Source organism: Sus scrofa, chromosome 4, assembly GCF_000003025.6.
Source record: "Sus scrofa isolate TJ Tabasco breed Duroc chromosome 4, Sscrofa11.1, whole genome shotgun sequence".
Classification (NCBI taxonomy): Eukaryota; Metazoa; Chordata; class Mammalia; order Artiodactyla; family Suidae; genus Sus; species Sus scrofa.
The window spans coordinates 120,673,420-120,691,200 of NC_010446.5; the positions used below are offsets into that span (position 1 = coordinate 120,673,420).

Genomic DNA, 17,781 nt, shown 5'->3' on the forward strand with positions numbered 1-17,781 from the left:
TGCAGTGCAAGCACCCAGATAATCCCTAAACTGAAGAGCCACTCCTGCGCCATAGAGAATGTACTATGTTTTAAGTCTCACTATAGCATTCAAAATACTGGGTTAGAGTTTAAATGTCTTGCATAGATTTATATGTGTGCTATGTACACACATTAAATAAGCACACACATATTTAATGACATGGTTTTATACATTAAAAAGGCTTTGGCTATCATGTTCTGAAACCGCTACTAAGAAAGCAGGAAGGTACATTTCTTTTAATGGAGATGAGGGGAAAAGTTATGGGGGCTTGTAAATTTATTTTAAACAATCTTTCCAAATATCCACTGACCTACATTTATTGAAAAGAAAAAAACAGTCAACTACAACTGTAATTGTTATCTCTTCAGGTATTTGTTAATAGACGGCTGTCATCTTCGTTAAAATGCTCTGGGTTGACAGAACTTCATTTATATCAATGGGTAGAAAGTCCTTTTCTTACTTGTCCAACAAACGAGACAAAGTGCCTGCCGATGTTTTAATTTCGTTTTCATGTTCTGGTTGGAGAGGGAGAAGAATGCCTTCACTCCACAGTGTCATGAATATGATAATCTATGGAAATCACGGGAAGCAGGTACTTAAGCCTATACTGTGCGGTGGGAATCCCTGATGAATTCAGGTCTCTTCTGTTTAGAGAAGATGTTGTCGCCTGTGAAGTGCCAGACTGCCAGATGTTCATGAGGTAGCACGGTTATGGGCTCCGATCGTACCGTCTCTCGCCAGCCCCACAGGTGACAATGTCTTTAGGCTGCAGAATGGTCTTGCCTTGGCTCTACATTTACTTCTCAACTATCAAACCTTCATTTCCTTAATTTTACTGACTTAAACATGCAGAGCATGAAATTATATAATTATACGAACAATCCCTACCTTATAAAGTATGCACAGTCTACATGTGAAATAAACCATCTTCCATCCTGTGAAAATGCTTAATCCATGTATTTCCCTAATGAAAGCTGGTAAAATAGTTTACTGGGGGGAGGGGAACATGGATTGTAGCATAATATTAAGCATCCAGCAGCTTATGCTAAAGCATACGTAAGGTGATGATAAAAACAATACACACGGCTAAGAGTTCTATAATAATGATGATGTTGAAGATAAGGGCAAACACTCATTAAGCATCTGCTATGCACCAAGCTCTGGCTTCATTTTATATACTGTGTAAAAATTATACAATCCTTACTCCAACCCTCTGAAATATTATTCTCATTTTGTGAATGAGGCAACTGAGATCATGTGACGGTTAAGCACAGATTGACCAGGTCAAAACCTCGTAAATGATGGAATCAGGATTGGAAGCCAGACTCAGTTCAAGGACTGCACTGTTTATCTTAAATACACTGCTCCTCGGAACCTTCTTCACCGAGAATGCACGATGGGTCCGTCATTGCTCGAGGTTCTGGGGAAACATGTTTCCCAGATTAGGTTCAAAACTGGTGAACAGCCTGTTCTGGTAGTTCATACCTTCTAAAAGCAGGATGGAGATACTAAACACTAAATAAATAAATAAGGGAGATGAGCGGTGTGTGATGGGGAGGGCCTGCTTTATGTATAAAGGCCTTAAGGCTATAGGAATTTATCAGACTTGAGAAAAGCAAAGAAGACCAGGATAGCTGCAGAATAGTGAATTAAGAGGAGAATCGGGAGTTCCCGCCGTGGCGCAGTGGTTAACGAATCCGACTAGGAACCATGAGGTTGCGGGTTCGGTCCCTGCCCTTGCTCAGTGGGTTAATGATCCGGCATTGCCGTGAGCTGTGGTGTAGGTTGCAGAGGCGGCTCAGATCCTGCGTTGCTGTGGCTTTGGCGTAGGCTGGTGGCTACAGCTCCAATTCGACCCCTAGCCTGGGAACCTCCATATGCCGCGGGAGCAGCCCAAGAAATAGCAAAAAAAAAAAAAAAAAAGGAGAATCGTGAAAAATGAAACTGAAGAGGTGGTCAGGAACCAGAAGAACCTGCAGTCATGGCGAATCTTTTAGATTTTCTTTTAAGTACATTGGGAAATCATTGGAAAATTTTAGGCAGAGGAGTCACTTGTTCTTATTTCTGTTTGAGACACTTGTTCTGGCTACTCTGTGGAGAGTAAACTATAGCGAGTCAAAGAGAAAGTAAGAAGATCCCCGAGGAGGGCACAGCCCTGTTCCCTGTGAGAGGCAGTGACACTTTGGACTAGTGCCTCTCAGTGGAGATGGTGGCAAGGGGGGAGATTGGAGATGTGTGTTGGTGGTGGAGCCTAGATGTTTTGCTGAAGGACTGAACCAGTCAGAATGGTAAGGGAAAGAAAGGAACCTAGAATAACCCATGTTTTTACTTGAGCAAATGGGTGAGCAGTTGCCGCATTATCTGACATGGGGAGAAATGGAAAAGGACCTTATTTGGAGTGAAATAACAAGGAAACATATGAATTTTGAGATTTGCCACTCAGCATTTAATTGAGTATGTTAATTAAGGTGCTGGGCATCATCTAGAGCTTGGTATGAAGACTAGAACCTTTGAAAGCCATAACTTATACAATATTTACAGCCATAGGCAAGATTAAATCACTTGGAAAGTGTATGTTTCCAGAGGGGAAAAAACAAATGTCTAGGACTGAGCCTAAGTTACAGGTTTCACAAAAAAAAAAAAAAAAAGATTTAACCAGAAAAGGAGATAGAGAAGTGATGTAGGAGGAAAAGGATAGTATTTTAAGAAGGAGGGCGAGGTTACCCAGGTTGAATATTGCTGAGAGGGAAAGTAAAATGAACGCAAAAATATGGCTATGGAATTATCAAGATAAAGGTGGTTGTTAACCCCAATACCAAAGCTTTTCTGTGGCTTGAGATGGAAGGCATATTCCTAAAAAGCGTATACTGAGGAGTAAATGGCAAGTGAGGATGTGTGAACAGACACTATTAACCATTCTTAAAAGAAGTTTGAAGGGCAAAACATAAATGATCCCTGTAAGTGGCTGTAGAATCAAAAGTTATTTTATTTGTCTTATGTATCTGTGTTTAGGGTAAGAGATGAAAGCCTATTCGTGTTAATGGAATCAGTTGTTTAAAATGTGGGAGTGAATCGTGGGATGGGCAGAGATAAATACTTACAGAAGCAGATTCCTTCAGATGATCAGGTGTATGTGAGAGCGCCCTCAGTGGCTCTTTGAAAAAACCAGGATGCTTCCCATCACAACAGAAGAAAAGATGTAGGCTGAGAGTACAGATGAGGTGGATTTATAAAGTTCAGAATAGAAAAGTTACTTGAAAAACGTTAACCAGTAACATGAGGCAAGACCATCCGCTGACAATGAAACAGAGTGGCAGTGTAGATTTTAAGAAAGAGAAAAAGGAATCAGAGTATCGTTTTATAGTGGGAAGGCTGGAGTGACAGTGGTGACAGCCGGGTTTATCAGGCAATATGAGTGCCCATCTGGGAGGCTGGGTTCATATTCTCCAGCCATATTCACTTTTCAGGTGTAAATATAGAGAACCTGGATAATTGGGTTAAATACAGGCTAAGATTTTGCCTTGCAAGGACAGCAAAGGATTAAAGGTTGTCGTCATGTTAAGACCATAAACGCGTGCGGTACTTATCCATCCCTGAAGATGACATCACATCTGTTTTGTTCTCTGTCGTCGATGCTTAGCACATGAAATGAGCCTTTCAAAAGGACATATTTTATGAGAACTTGCCCTCGGTATCTTCTCCCCAAAGGCCAAATCCTGACAGTAATTTTGGTGAAATAGCAGCCAAAATGTTCAGGAAGGACAAGGCCAGTCATTGAGGAAGAGAAGGGGCTAAGCTTGGAGTTGGGAGCCCTTGGTTTGAGTTTGCTCTGCTGCCTACTGTTGTGTGGCCTACTGTTGTGTGGCCTCAGGCATCAAGTGTTTGCTGTATCTGTGGGCCGTGAGTTTCATCAGTAGGACAATAGTTATGTTTTTGTGGACATTGAGTGAGATAATTCACAAAAACAATCTCTAAAGCCCTGAGAACTACAGCCATGTTATTTAGGTTTAGAGTTTGCTGCTAATGCTTCTTGGGACATGTGCTATTCAATAACTGGCTAATGTCTGATGAAGCTCAGGAATTAGGTACCAATGGCCAGTTTCTTGGACTACTTTCCTCATTTTGTGGCATTAGCCAATGCCACGCACTAGGGTCATCTTTATAAAAGACCGTGGCAGCCGAGGGCAGGGGCAGGGGCCCAGAGAACACTCATGGACTACATAGCCACATAGGCATCGCAGAGACCGCACAATCAAGTGGATTCTTCTCTCCCTGAAGCTAAATGTTTGACCCCATGCAATAATTGCCTAGATTCACAATTCTTCAGGGTAAATTTTTAATAAAATAATGGTTTTCATACCTACGGCTCGTAAATTTTGTCGTTATTTGATTTTTTGTTGTTAGAAAATTTTAAGTGAAGAACCTAAAAACTATAAAGTATTTGCATTGCGCTCGAAGCCATCAAATTTAAATCGATCGCTGGAACGCTACCGTAAAATACTTTATTATTACAAATGCTATTCAGCTATAGGATGTTTTTACAATTCAAAGTAAGTGTTATTATCAGGGATAGGTTTATGTAATATTACACCCCAGACCAAATACTACTTGTCGGGTCACTAAGCCTTAGACCAGTCCCACTCTCGCCAAGCGTTGCACGTGGAGAGGATCTTTCTGAATATTTTATATGAAATGCGTTCAGACTAGATCACTTGTCGTCATTAAGCTGTGACCACATGAAGTTAGCTGAAATGTTGTCTTGTCAGTATAGTTTTCTATTGATTTTAATCTTTCATTTACTCAAATATTTATTTAAGGCCAACTGTATACAAAGAACTAAAGGGACGGATAAAACATGTTCAAGAACTATCCCGTTCTCAAAACGTTTATGAGAAATAAGAGAAATAAAGAATGCGTAATGATAACAGCGTTTAGAAAGTGATGTGCGAGAGACAGAGGAAAATCCCCATTGCTGGGGCCGTGATTGCCTTCAGTAGTGACCCAGGATTGGACATGAGTCTGCTGTGCAGACAGACGCTGGCTAGTGTTTTCTAGTCTGTATGTGGAAGCTATTATTTGTGGAGCACTTTGCCACACAGGTAAAGATTCTTTTCCCATGTTAAATACTTCCTCCTAGTTTGATAATTAATTATGTTGGAAAATTCTTTTCCTTTCAACTAAAAATTTGCACTTACTTTCATTTTCTTCTCCCATATAAATCTCCTACTTAGCATAGAAACCCTAAAACTTGATTTTCAAAATGATAATCATTTTTCCCAATATATCCTGAAATGTAACTCCAGATAGAGGTGTTGATTGGATCAAAACGTAATAGTTTATGACTTATGCCATACTTTTGAGGTAAAAAGGTTTGAAGCAGTCATCCAGGTGTTTCTGAGTGGAAAATAGTAGGTATTGGTACTGAATAAATATGAAAAAGATTAATTATTTTCCACTCTAGCTCCAAGTATAGCCGGAATACTGAATGCTTTTTTCGTATTTATAGCAGTCCCCTTTTCTTCATCACCCCATTTTTCTCTTTTCCTTTGCTTCCATCCCATTGTATGAAGCAATGCTTATTCCATTTTTCCTCATTGGTTTTCTTTTTTTTTTGCCCTTGACATTCTATACACTATTTAGCCATGAAAGCAGTAGTGTTTTAAAGGTGGATTTCAGAAGCAAATTATTTCATCCAAGTCCTTCTAAAATGCTGCAAGAACCGCAGCTCAGGAAGACTCTCTTCATGTGTAGCTAAATTTTTTGACACTTTTATAATTCAGCATACTCACTTCATCTTTATACTGTTTATTATATTGAGCGTAAGTCATATTTATACTCAATATATTAAAATAACAGTTGGGTTATGTGCTACTTGACAGCTTTAAAAATAGTAAAAGCTGTATTTTAATAATCTATTAGTCCTTTCCTATTTCAAACAATTGTGGGAGTTTCCGCTGTGGCACAGTGAGTTAAAGATCTGGCATGCTGCAGCTGTAGCATAGTTTGCAGTTGCAGCTCAGATTCGATCCCTGGCCCAGAAACTTCCATATGCTGCGCATGCAACCAAAAAGGAAAAAAAAAAATAATGGTGGCGAGTAAGGGGGCAAGAGTGATCGCTGTTATTTCTGCTCTACTCAGATGAAAACTGAGGCCCACAAAGGGCAGGTGACTTGTAGAGACTTTGTCTTAGTCTCTGCATCTCAAAACCAGTGATCATCCTGTATATTGCACAGCTTGAGTGGAAAGCTCCATTTTCCTTTACTGCTCTGAAGCTTCAGAACGCATTTGCAAGTGTATACGTGTCTTAGTCGACTAACTTGGCAGTGTCACTTTGTAGAGAATATGTCTCAGGTGAGTTTGTCACTAAACATCAAACTTTGTAAAGATAAAGTGTAGTGTTAGTTGTGATCTGTTATGAATTTCCCAATTTATATAGATTACGACAGTTCTCTTTTTTAAAAAATTGTTTTTCTTTCTGTTAATTACCTCTACAGATTTCATTATTTAATAATGAGGTAAAATAGCAATGCTCTCTGTGGTTGTACTGATGAAGGCTGAAACAGTTTATGAGCTCATCTAACCTTAGGAGGGATAAACATTACCTGTAATCGCCACATTTTACAGCCGAAAGAAATTCAGCATGTTTTATAATGAACTAGGAAGGGAAGAGTTATATAACTTAGGACTCAATCCAGTTTTTCATTCACAGACTGTACAGTGCCACCTGAGCATAAACCCTGAGCTTTTCTAGCTGACTTTGGAAACAGAACGTAACACTGGAAGGAACCTTATAAATTATCTGGTTCAACCTCCTCTTTTTACAGATGAGAAAACTGAGACAAAGAGGGAGTCACTGCACTGACATAGGTCACAAACAGAGCTGGTGAGCAAGGCCAAGGTGGGAGCCCTGTCTCCTGACGCTCACGTGAGCATCACTTCCCATCCGACACGTTTCCGCCCCCAGAACGATGCCTCCCCCGGGGTGCTGCACATTGAGAATGAAGTATATTAAATTCACATTTGGCTGCTAATCATTTCCTCAGCAGCTCTATGGTATTTCATTAACCGCTGCATGTAACACTCTGGCCTTTCACCTGTATTAACTTGAGCTCATTAAACTTGAGGCCAGTAATAAACAGGACTCAACTAATACAGATATTTTACATGGTATTTGTTCAGCAGTTTTTAATGGTGTCTACTATGTGAGGTATTTTTCCCTTAGCAGTCTGTGGAATAAGAACCGCAGGAAGCATAGGTTTCAAGGAATGGAATACATGTATAGTATGCTTCTTTATATCCATAAAAATATATTAAATATCCATTTAATAAGCTTTGTAAAGACCGCAAAGAAATGCGAGTTAACACCATAGCACAGAGTCTACCATCTGGCAGACTGGGATTTGAATCCTGGCTCTGGGATTTAGTGAGAGTTACGGAGCAAGTTTTTTAGCCTTTCGGAACCTCAGTTTTCTCATCTATAAATGGGACAAGAACAATACCCACCTCATAGGGTTGTGATGGAGAAGAATGTATTCCTGCGCTTTGCAAAGGGCTTGGTACACAGCAGCGCTCAGTAAAAATGCTGGTTTCCGTGAAGATAATGACCAGGCTGCAGCTCCTTCCTGGAGCGAGCTTGTCATCACCTCCCTCTAGAGCTGTTGTTGAGGGAGTTGATTTTCCCCACGTCTTCTCCCCGCCCTTGATCATCACTAAGGACCCCAGCAGGAGTCCTCCCAAATGGAAGGAAAGAAAAACTAATCCTATTTAGTCCCTCCCCGGTTTCCTGCCAACATTGTTTTCTGTTCGTTGTCACTAAGGTGTAACTCTTGCGCAGCTCACAGCCTGTGCGGCCTCCCGCGAACACAGTTCCCATGTGATTCTCAAAATGTCTGAGATTCTGATGGAGCAGGGAGGGGTGGGCGTCGTTTGCAGAAAGATGAGCAGCAAAGAGGCAGAGACCGAAGTTTGTCAGAGAGGCGTTCCGTGTCACAAAGAAGGAAAGACAGGTGGTTTCAGGCAGCAGCACTGTCAGAGCAGGGGTGCGGCAGTCAGTTGTCCGTGGGCAGTGAGCATCGAGGCGTGTGTTGGGGTTGGGACGTGAAGCCAGAACTGGTTCTCAATTTTCCAGACTACTGTAGAGTCTTCAGAAAAACGTCTGATGCCATCAATTTCACTTTTCTGCTACAACTGAAATCCCATCTCCAGCATTCTGCATCACCTCCTCTTTCTGCCACAAGCACCCTCCCACATTCATTCTTCTTCCTGCCATCGCAGGGATCTGATTACATATTTTCAGATACTTGGTGTTTTTCTAGACCCTAGTGAATAAAAATCCAAACTGCTTTGCCCAGAATTCAGAGCCGCCCATAGATTCCCCAGCTGTACCAGCTGCTATTCATCAGGAACCTACCATATTTCACGCATGTAAGAATGGGTTCATCCTGTCGTTTCTTAGCTTTCCATCGTTTACTCCTCTGTCCCTTTATTTCTCTTTCCCCTTTCCAAGCACCATATACTCTTTCTCCCTTTTATAATCTTTCATCACAGTTTAAATTTCTCCTTCACTAGAATTTAAATTTAAATTCCTCCTTCTCTTTTCCTTATAATGACCTACATAGCTGAGACATCATCTGAGATCACCTGGCCTCATCCTTCTAGATATTTCTGCCAAATTCCTGGAGATTATGTCCTCTGTGTCACTTCTGGCAATAAATACCTATTCCTGCTGATGTCTGACTCTCCCTCAAATCTTGCCTCTTGTCGGGTACTCGTCTTTAAGCTCTGTGCCACACCAGCCATGAAACTCAACCTTCTTTCCCTGATTTTCTTCTAAAGTTATCTCCAGGGCCCATAAGTGTGTAGGAGACATTATTAAAGTTTTAGGGGTCATGGAGGAGGATTTGCAGTGACGCAAGTGGCTTAAAGTTGAGCATTAGCTCTTCTTCTTCGAGTCTCCCATCCCATCATTGGGCTCTGCTCCCTGTCTCTCATGTTTCCTCCTTTGTATGCTCTTTCCTCTTCCCTCTGCTCATTCCTTTCTTCCCCTTCTGCTTCACAATTCTTACGTGTTTCTCAGGCGTCATCTCTTTGGTTTTGTTTCTCTTAAATCATGCCATCAGGGCTTACTTTCCCAAACTGCCAGCTAAAGGTGCTGCTTTAAAATGTATTGCTTTGAGCAATGAAGTTTATTTATCTAGAGGAATCTTCTAGGTATCATTTAAATAATAGTTCAATCTAAAACAATCATTTTCTCACCTCGACTCCAGTGACTATGAGTCAGTCTGCCTCACAGGCCCTAAGCTGCTTTGGGGAAGAACCACCTTCTAGTTGTCTCCGGCTCCAGCACCTGCACCATCCTTGGCACAAAGCAGGCCTTCCCGGCCTCGTCCTTCCTGGGCGCTCCATTCGTGTGAGATTCCCTGGATTGACCTTCTTCCTAATGTACATCCCGACTTCATCGCTTCACAGCCACATGTGCCCTGCTTTCTTTCATAGAAGCTCCTCGTCATCTCGTATCTTATTAAGCGCAGCGCATGGGGTCGGTGGTCTGCTGGCTCCCCAGCGCCTCTTCCAAAGTGTCACCCTCTCCCTTTGGTGTTTCTTCCACTTGGAGGATTTTCCCCTTTCCTGACCCTCAGACCTCCGTCTTCACTGCATGCCAGCGGACTCCCACCTTGTCCTTCAGCACTTGGCTCGGATGTCATTTCCTCTAGAACTGCTCTGACCTCTCAGTCTGGGCTACATACACGTTGTCAGTGCTCAGCGAACATCCCCTGTCACCTCTGCCATAGCCTCTGCCTCGGGTACTGCAGTCGCTATTAACTATAGGCTCTTTAAAGTGACAGATTGTCCTTTATATATAAAATGTAAGTGTGATGCACTTTATAAGTTTTTTTTTTTAAACTTTGTGACCCACAGCTGTTGTGTAAGTACGATGTAATCTTTAATTTTAAAAGAACCTATTTATGTAATTAAATTTCTTTCGGAAAGTAATTGGGGATTGTCTGACCTTTCAAACAACCAGCAGGATCTTTAAAATACATTCAAGATATTTATAATGCATTCATTCAATACTTCTTCAAGTTGTGAAAAACCTACTGAGATAAAAATTAAACAACAAGCCAAAAACAAGAGAAAAAAAATATTGAGGATCTATTATGTGCTGGATCAAAAACTACGTCTCTAGGATCTCAAATGGAAAAGACAGAGGCCTAGGCCAGTAGTGATGAGGCGGTGTCGTAAGTGCAAGGATAAGCAGGATCCAGAGTAATCCAGGGCACTGCGAGGGGCCCCTGACGCTGGCCAGAGAGGGACATCAGTAAAGGAAAGGATTTAGATGCTATGATCACTGAACTGAGACAACAATGCCCAGTGGGCATGTACCAGGTGAAAAAGCCAGGGCAGGCTCCCTCAGCAAACCTGGAAAAACAGAGCATGCTCCACAAGGCCATGTAAGCACTTCAGGCTTGTGGGAAGAGATTGGCAGGCATGTGCTTTACAAATATTATTCCATGTAATGCTTATACCAACATCGTGAGTTAGATACTGTCATTCTCATTTCATTGATAAGGAAAATTAGTAGCAGCATGGTTAAGTAATTGGCTCATAGTCACACAGCTAATGAGTGTAAAACTGTGATTTTAATGCAAATTTGACTTCTAAATCAGTATCCTAACCACTATGCAAATGTTGGCTTTCTGCTTTCACTATGAAGCATGAATTATTATTGCTTTGGACTGATAAAGGTATCAGCTTTTGATCAAAAATTGTACAGTTACATTTATCAGGTTAAACTGATAGTTATATTTTATTAATTTCATATATTTTGCATGTCCAACTCCAGCATCCCAATTTTCAACACTGGGTACCATATAGTAATATGATGTCATAATATTACAGATGGGCCTTCTCTCTCTGTCTTCTTATTGTTTTCCACTGTCCAGATTTGATAATATCATGAAAAAGTGCTCACTGTTGTATCAGTGATTAAATACTACAAGCCACTTATTTATGAGGAAAATCTGAGTTTCTGAATGTAAGCCATGCTGAAACAGATTTTGAAATAAAAAATCAGGGGCATCTCTAAGCAATTGATTACTCTCGTAATTGAAGGAAGGGAAGAAGAAAGTCACTGAATTCCAATGGAACCAAACAGCTCTCTCATCTGTCTCCGGTACTTACTTGCATCACTGAAAGTGCATAGGGATTGAAGTTTAGGGCGTTAGGAACACACTCTGAGAACCCAGGTTCCCAGCCACTGTGCTCCCACAATTTTTATTTTAGATATGCGGAAGTACTCCATTGCCTTTCTGAGTTTTATTAAAGATCAGTTCTTTAAAGGTTGATCTCCTTCTCTTTTCTCTCCAATTGTTGGTCACATGATTGAGATTAAATGCTTTTCTGAGAATCTGCATCTATCCTGCCTTTCAATAACTACAGGAACCAGATGTACTGGATCTATATAATTCAGTCTGACACTAGCCCCTAATGAGTGACAAGAGATACTTATAAAATTACTAACAATGATAATTACACACATTACATATGGAAATTATGCAACCTTTACTGTAGCAAAAGACAGTTCCTGGCCCAGAGTAGGCATTTGATATTGTATTTGTTGAATAAATGATAATAAATAGTAGAACTAAGTCATATGTGAGCATATTTTTGGTAAAGAAAGAAATTCTTAGTCATGAGCATACTGTGTCCTTTACTAATTTATTCTTCCATCTTTCAGTGTATATACACACACAACAAATAGGTGTGTGTATGTGTGAATATATATATATACACATATTACTGAGAACTATATATATATGCAATTTATAATATACACACATATATATTGCACTCTGCACGTGCATATACAGATGTACATATATGCATATATGTATATATCTCACACTCAGTATAAGCCTGGAATCATTTTATCTTTTCACTTAATACCATTTAGACAGCAAAGTAATTTCTTTCCTCGCTCTCATTGTTTCCGACCAGATAAGAGAGTATGATTAGGAAAATGGAGTTGATCTCTTACAGCACTATAGACCAGTGTTATTAGCCAACTTGCTGCCATGCTCAGAAAAATTACGCAATTTAAACGGGAAGAGACTAGTGCCTGCTTCTATTAGAAACAAGAGCCCTCTTCTACTTCATAATATGCTCAATTACCTTTAGATTGATCCATGAATAAATTATAATCCAAATGGACTTCTTTACCTTAAAGCTTTGCTGGCTTAAGGTATCATTGTTGATTCATTATGTTGTCACTTTTCTATCGGCAATGTAATGCTTTTAATATCTGGACAGAGACAGTTTTAGTGTGAGATACTGTTATCTTTAAATGAGTAGGATTTAGTTTTTCTGGTGAGGACAAATTCATCAATGATGAATCCCTGGAGAAACTACTGAAACAAAAACCACACTATTTCTGAGATTTGTTTGGCTCATCAGTTACAAAGCAGCTTTTGAGAATCCTAAACAACTTTTTTCCTTTGTTTAAGAAATATAGCATCACACTCAAAACTCTCGCTTTGAATTACCGCAGGCTACAACTTTTCCTACAAGAAAATAATGAATGAAGAGGAAAAGCTCCTGCTGCTGGCTCTGTCAGACCCTGCTGCTTCTCCTCCTGCAATAGGAAATCAATTAACTATATGTTCGGGCAGAGATATGAACTAAATGCTTTATCCGTCATCGCTGATTGCACATGTACACGGCTGCCCGCACGACACCTTCATCTGCACTCTTGCTTATTTTCGGTTTGTTCTGCTTTGTTCCTATGGCAAGATCAGAACACAGACATGCACCTAAATGTACTGTGTGCAAAGGCAATCCTCTGGAGCAGGCAGGATTGACCTTTATTTACATTGTGAGAAAACTTAACTTTCAAAATGTTCAGTACTCAGCTATCTTGGAGACATTTTAATACATGCAATGTAGTAAGTTTTCTTAAGCACTGAACTTTCTCATACGAATGCGGAAAGCAAAAGGACTGTGGCAGCCTTGACGTTTTGGAAGCTGATTCCACAACACTCCAGCCTCTGGGATCTCCGTATGGCAGTGAGACACTACATGCAAATAGGCCCTCTTTGATTTGGAGGTAAATGGCAGAACCTTGAGGGGTCACTCACTGATCCTTTGTGTGGCTGTGCTTTCAAGTTAAAGGAAAACTTGGCATCAGTCTTCCTTCTTTTCCACTGATTCCTCCAACCAACACATAAAGAAAATCCTATAGGAATCTTGATGTTAAATTGAGAACCTCTCCTCAGGACTAATTATGAAAGATTAGCACATTAGAATCATAGCACTGTTACTCACGGAAAGGGTGCATTGTTTAAATACAGCAAATGTGGTCACCACTGCTAAAAACTACAGTACCAGTGGTTGGTGTTTATTCAGGTTGTTTTCTGTTCTGCATAAGGGATTTTCTATTATGATTTGATTGTTATTATCATCATCATCATCATCATCACCATTATTGGAACAATTTGAAATCATCACGGTTTAAATTCAACTGCTTTATTTCTCTTTGGGTAAAGAATGAAATGGCAAAAACCATCTCTCTGATCTATGTTTAAAAGAAGATGGATTAAAAAGTTACAAGGATAGTTTCTTTTTAATAACTTCATAGAACTTGGAGATGGAATGAGATGGAGTTGAGTAGGGTAAGACCCAATCAAGACATTAGGATAATGGCTCAGATTTTTTCATAGAGCTTGCCATCGTGAGGGATCTGCTAGACTCAGAGGTCATGTGTTTCACACCGAACAAGTCTTGATAATCTTCAAGAATACAAGACTGGGGTAAGGTGTCCTTGACATGTAAGAGCGGTGTGGAGAGAGTGATGCTCGATAAGGTTTATGTCTGGTGGCCATGCATTCACCACATGTGAGATGTCACCAGGACCCCAGGGTCGTTTCTTTGGCACCAGATGTAATCTCTAACACCTCATCTGCCCTAGGAAAAAAGTCATTTCATAAGAGGACGCTTCAAGCAAGCATTATCATTTCTACATTAAGGGGACTCACATATGTGATAATACTGAGGATTTGCTTTATACTCTATGCTTTTTAATAAGATGGCATAACTTATGATAAAATCAATACAATATATTCTTTCCCTCTGTCATATCAGTTCCTACTACTGTAATCATTAAATATTGTGACTTGGGAAAGCATTAAGGTGTAGAGATGGAGTATATAGTTCTGGTTTAATTGCATAAGAATTAATTTGGCACCCATAACATTGATTCTATTTGCGTGACTTGCTGACATAATTACAGTAAATCGATCATGGAAATAACAATCGAGATATTTCCACATGAATATTTCCTGCTAATATAAATTTTCAGGTACAGTTTGGCTGAATTAGAACACAGTTTAAGTTTAGCTTACCTACCCTGTTGACATTTCTAAAGGACCGGAGAACTCATTTTCCCGGGGCGTTATGTAACCTGGCAGGAAGAGGCCAGTGTTTGGAAACAGGTGTGATTTTTCAGCAGAGTACTTGCTAGGCCAGAGATCAGGGTGACCTTGGGGTGCTGTAGCCTTCATCGGCTAGATAAATGTGCCTTATTCTGCAGGCGACGTGTGAGGGTGGGAAGGGGTATTTTTGCCGTCGTAGAAAAGACACCCAGCAATTCCAGGTTACAGGCAGATGGAAACATGTGGTATTCAGTGGTGTCTATCACCCGCAATCTGTGTCAGTAAAAGAGCAGATCAAAGGTTCCAGAAGAGAAGGACAAAGTGAAGTGAAGAGGAAATAATTGTAGGATAATGAATAGGATGAGGGCATATTTGAGTTAACTTGAAACCACTTAGCATTTTTCCATGACACCCAGGTATCTTTCTAAATGAACTTTGTAAAGTACAATTGAATAACCTTGAGATTTCAAGATCCATAATGTGATTTTGAATACTGATGGAGTTTGTTTAAGCATTGTGATATTTCCTTTGCTTTTCATTTCTATTTTTGCCTCCTTCATGCAAAATAAATTTTTCTATACAGAGAAATAAATATTTTTACAATTTTGTTTTTCAGCCATGCCAGTAAATTGCAATCAACATAAGTTACAGTCTTTAAAGAGATGTAGTAAGGATTTGAACACAGTATAAAATAGAGCTACAGATTAGAACTTTGGCAAAGTACCTTTGCTATTGACAAAGGCATTTGTCAGAGACTGGGCTGTGTCTATATTGTGCTAAAAACCTGATGAAGAGGAAAAAAGCTTCAACAGGTTTCACCTTCTGTCTATATGAACCAAACAAATGGTCTAACTGATAGCTATTGCTTGAAGTGAATGGTTTGGCTTACCATTGTGAACTGTATCTTGTTTGGAAATGTATTTTAATTAACATCTGCATATCTAATACATACATATATGATAAAGATATTGTGCTACTATGTGCTTTTTAGTAATTTTATGGAATCTGATACCTAGAAGACTAGTGGTCTGAGAATGGGTAAAGACCTTGTTACAGTATACCTGAAACCATTTCAAAACACACATTTGTTTGTTATAGCGTCACATTTTTTCTTCCAGGAGCTAATGTGCTTTCTTATTTATGTCTTTTCCCATTAGAAACTGCCAAATTTTGGACCTTATCTGGAGCAACGCAAGAAAATCATAGCAGAGGAAAAGATGAGACTGAAAGAACAAAATGCAGCTTTTCCACCACTTGAGAGAAAACCTTTTATTCCCAAAAAGCCTATTCCTGCTATTAAGGTAAAAGTGATGCTGTGTATATAAATATGTCTGTTTTCCTGTTTAAATCCACTTTAAGTGTTTATTTCCTGTTTGAATGCATCACTGATTTTGTTTTAAAAATATATTGAAGGAGGTATTCCCTGGTAGCCTAGGGTTATGGATCCATCATTGTCATTGCTATGGCTCTGGTTACTGCTATGGCAACTGTTCGATTCCTGGCCCAGGAACTTCCGCATGCCATGAGTGTGGCCCCTCCAAAAAAGTGTATATATAAAATTTAAAAATTCTGTCTACAGTGGTAGGGGAGCTTCTTTTATTTGCATATTTTATACTTTTTAGAATACTTTCAAGTATGTGCTTCATGGAAATTTTTGATGTATTAAATAGGCCACAGTGAATTCTCTGTCTTCTCATAGACATTTAAAAATTATATTAATCCACAGTTAAACCCAAGAGATACATCTGTCATGTAGCACAAGTAAATGATTAATGTATGACATCAGTATCGACATGGTATCTTACATTTTGGACAAACTTTCTCTGGTTTAGCTGTGGGAAAACCTATACAAATATGGGTTTTAGGAACTTATTTTCTGGGTAATATCAAAAATTATCATTATCGGAGTTCCTGTCGTGGTGCAGTGGTTAACGAATCCGACTAGGAACCATGAGGATGCAGGTTTGATCCCTGGACTCACTCAGTGGGTTAAGGGTCTGGTGTTGCCTTGAGCTGTGGTGTAGGTTGCAAACTCGACTCAGATCCCAGGTTGATGTGGCTGTGGTGTAGACCCTCAGCCACAGCTCCGATTTGACTCCTAGCCCGGGAACCTCCATATGCCATGGGTACAGCCTTAAAAAGACAAAAAAAAAAAATTTTAAGATGGAATTACGCAGGGCTTCTATTTCTTTTCTGCTTGAACGTTTTATTTTGAGAGAGAGATGGGTTCACACACGGTTGGAAGTGAGAACAGAGCGGTCTCGTGCACCTTTACCAGTTTTCCCGGTAGCAGCAGGTTGTAAAACTGAGAGAGTAGCACAACCAGGATATGATACAGTCACAATCTGCTGATCTTGCTCAGATTTCCCCAGTTGCACCTTTATTCATCAGCATGTGTGCACACGCATGTGTGTGTGTGTTGAGTTCTGTGCAGTTTCACCTCATGTGTAGGTTCCTGTGGCCACCACCACAAAGTGCAAGGGTACCATCAGCATAAAGATCCCTCAGGCTGCCCTTTCATAGACCCCCCTACTCCCCTCCTGCTCACCTCTCTTAAGATGGAATTGCCTTTAACCCAACATAGTGAAAAAAAGGGAGGGTAACAGGTCCGTATTCTCACTGAAATCATCATCAGTGAATGTGATTTGGCCACAGAAACGTATTTTTCTCTCTTCAGTGACTCTCTACTCCTCCATCTCCATCTTCTGTAGGAAGCATTAGTTGAAAAGCTTACCCCTAGGAGCTCTCAAGTGGACCTCCTTGAAATGCTTCTTTGTAGTCAGCTGGAAATTAGAACTCTTAAAAATCCCCTCTACCTAGGAGACAGAAAAAAAAAAAAAAATGGGTCCTGTACTAAAAACAGTGGAGTTTTAGACTTGACATTGCAAAAGTTCAGTGATTCAGAGTTCTGAAAGGAAATATGGCAGTGGCCAAACACAGATTCTACCAGCACTTCAGTGCCGTTGTTCCAAATAAAGAGAACACATGGGATTTTTAACAATAGAAGGGCCTCAAATAGTCTCTTGAGCTGTTTCTTTTGAATTATATGTGTGTTCCCAAAAGGATGAACTGGATGCTGATGGTAAAGAAAAGGCCAGATCCTTCAGCTCTTCACAAGCCTCCACCTCCCCATGTTTGGCTGTCATTACTAAATGGTTTGGGATTAAGTGGGAATTGTCCCTGCTCTGTTTCTTTTATTTATTTATTTATTTATTTATTTATTTATTTATTTATTTATTTATTATTTTGTTGGCTGTGCCCATAGCATGTGAAAATTCCCCAGAGCCAGGGATCAAATTTGCACCACAGCAGTAACAACACAAGATCCTTAACC

At 40.0% G+C, this 17,781-nt stretch overlaps 1 protein-coding gene across 2 annotated transcripts in view; it reads left to right on the top strand.

Annotated features, from left to right (window-relative positions):
• The window catches only part of DPYD (dihydropyrimidine dehydrogenase), a 780,991-nt gene that overhangs the window by 741,949 nt on the left and 21,261 nt on the right, over window positions 1–17,781 (top strand). For both annotated transcript variants that reach the window (NM_214044.2, XM_021088696.1), the window contains 1 exon segment: window positions 15,605–15,748. In NM_214044.2, the coding sequence (NP_999209.1) occupies window positions 15,605–15,748 (144 nt within the window).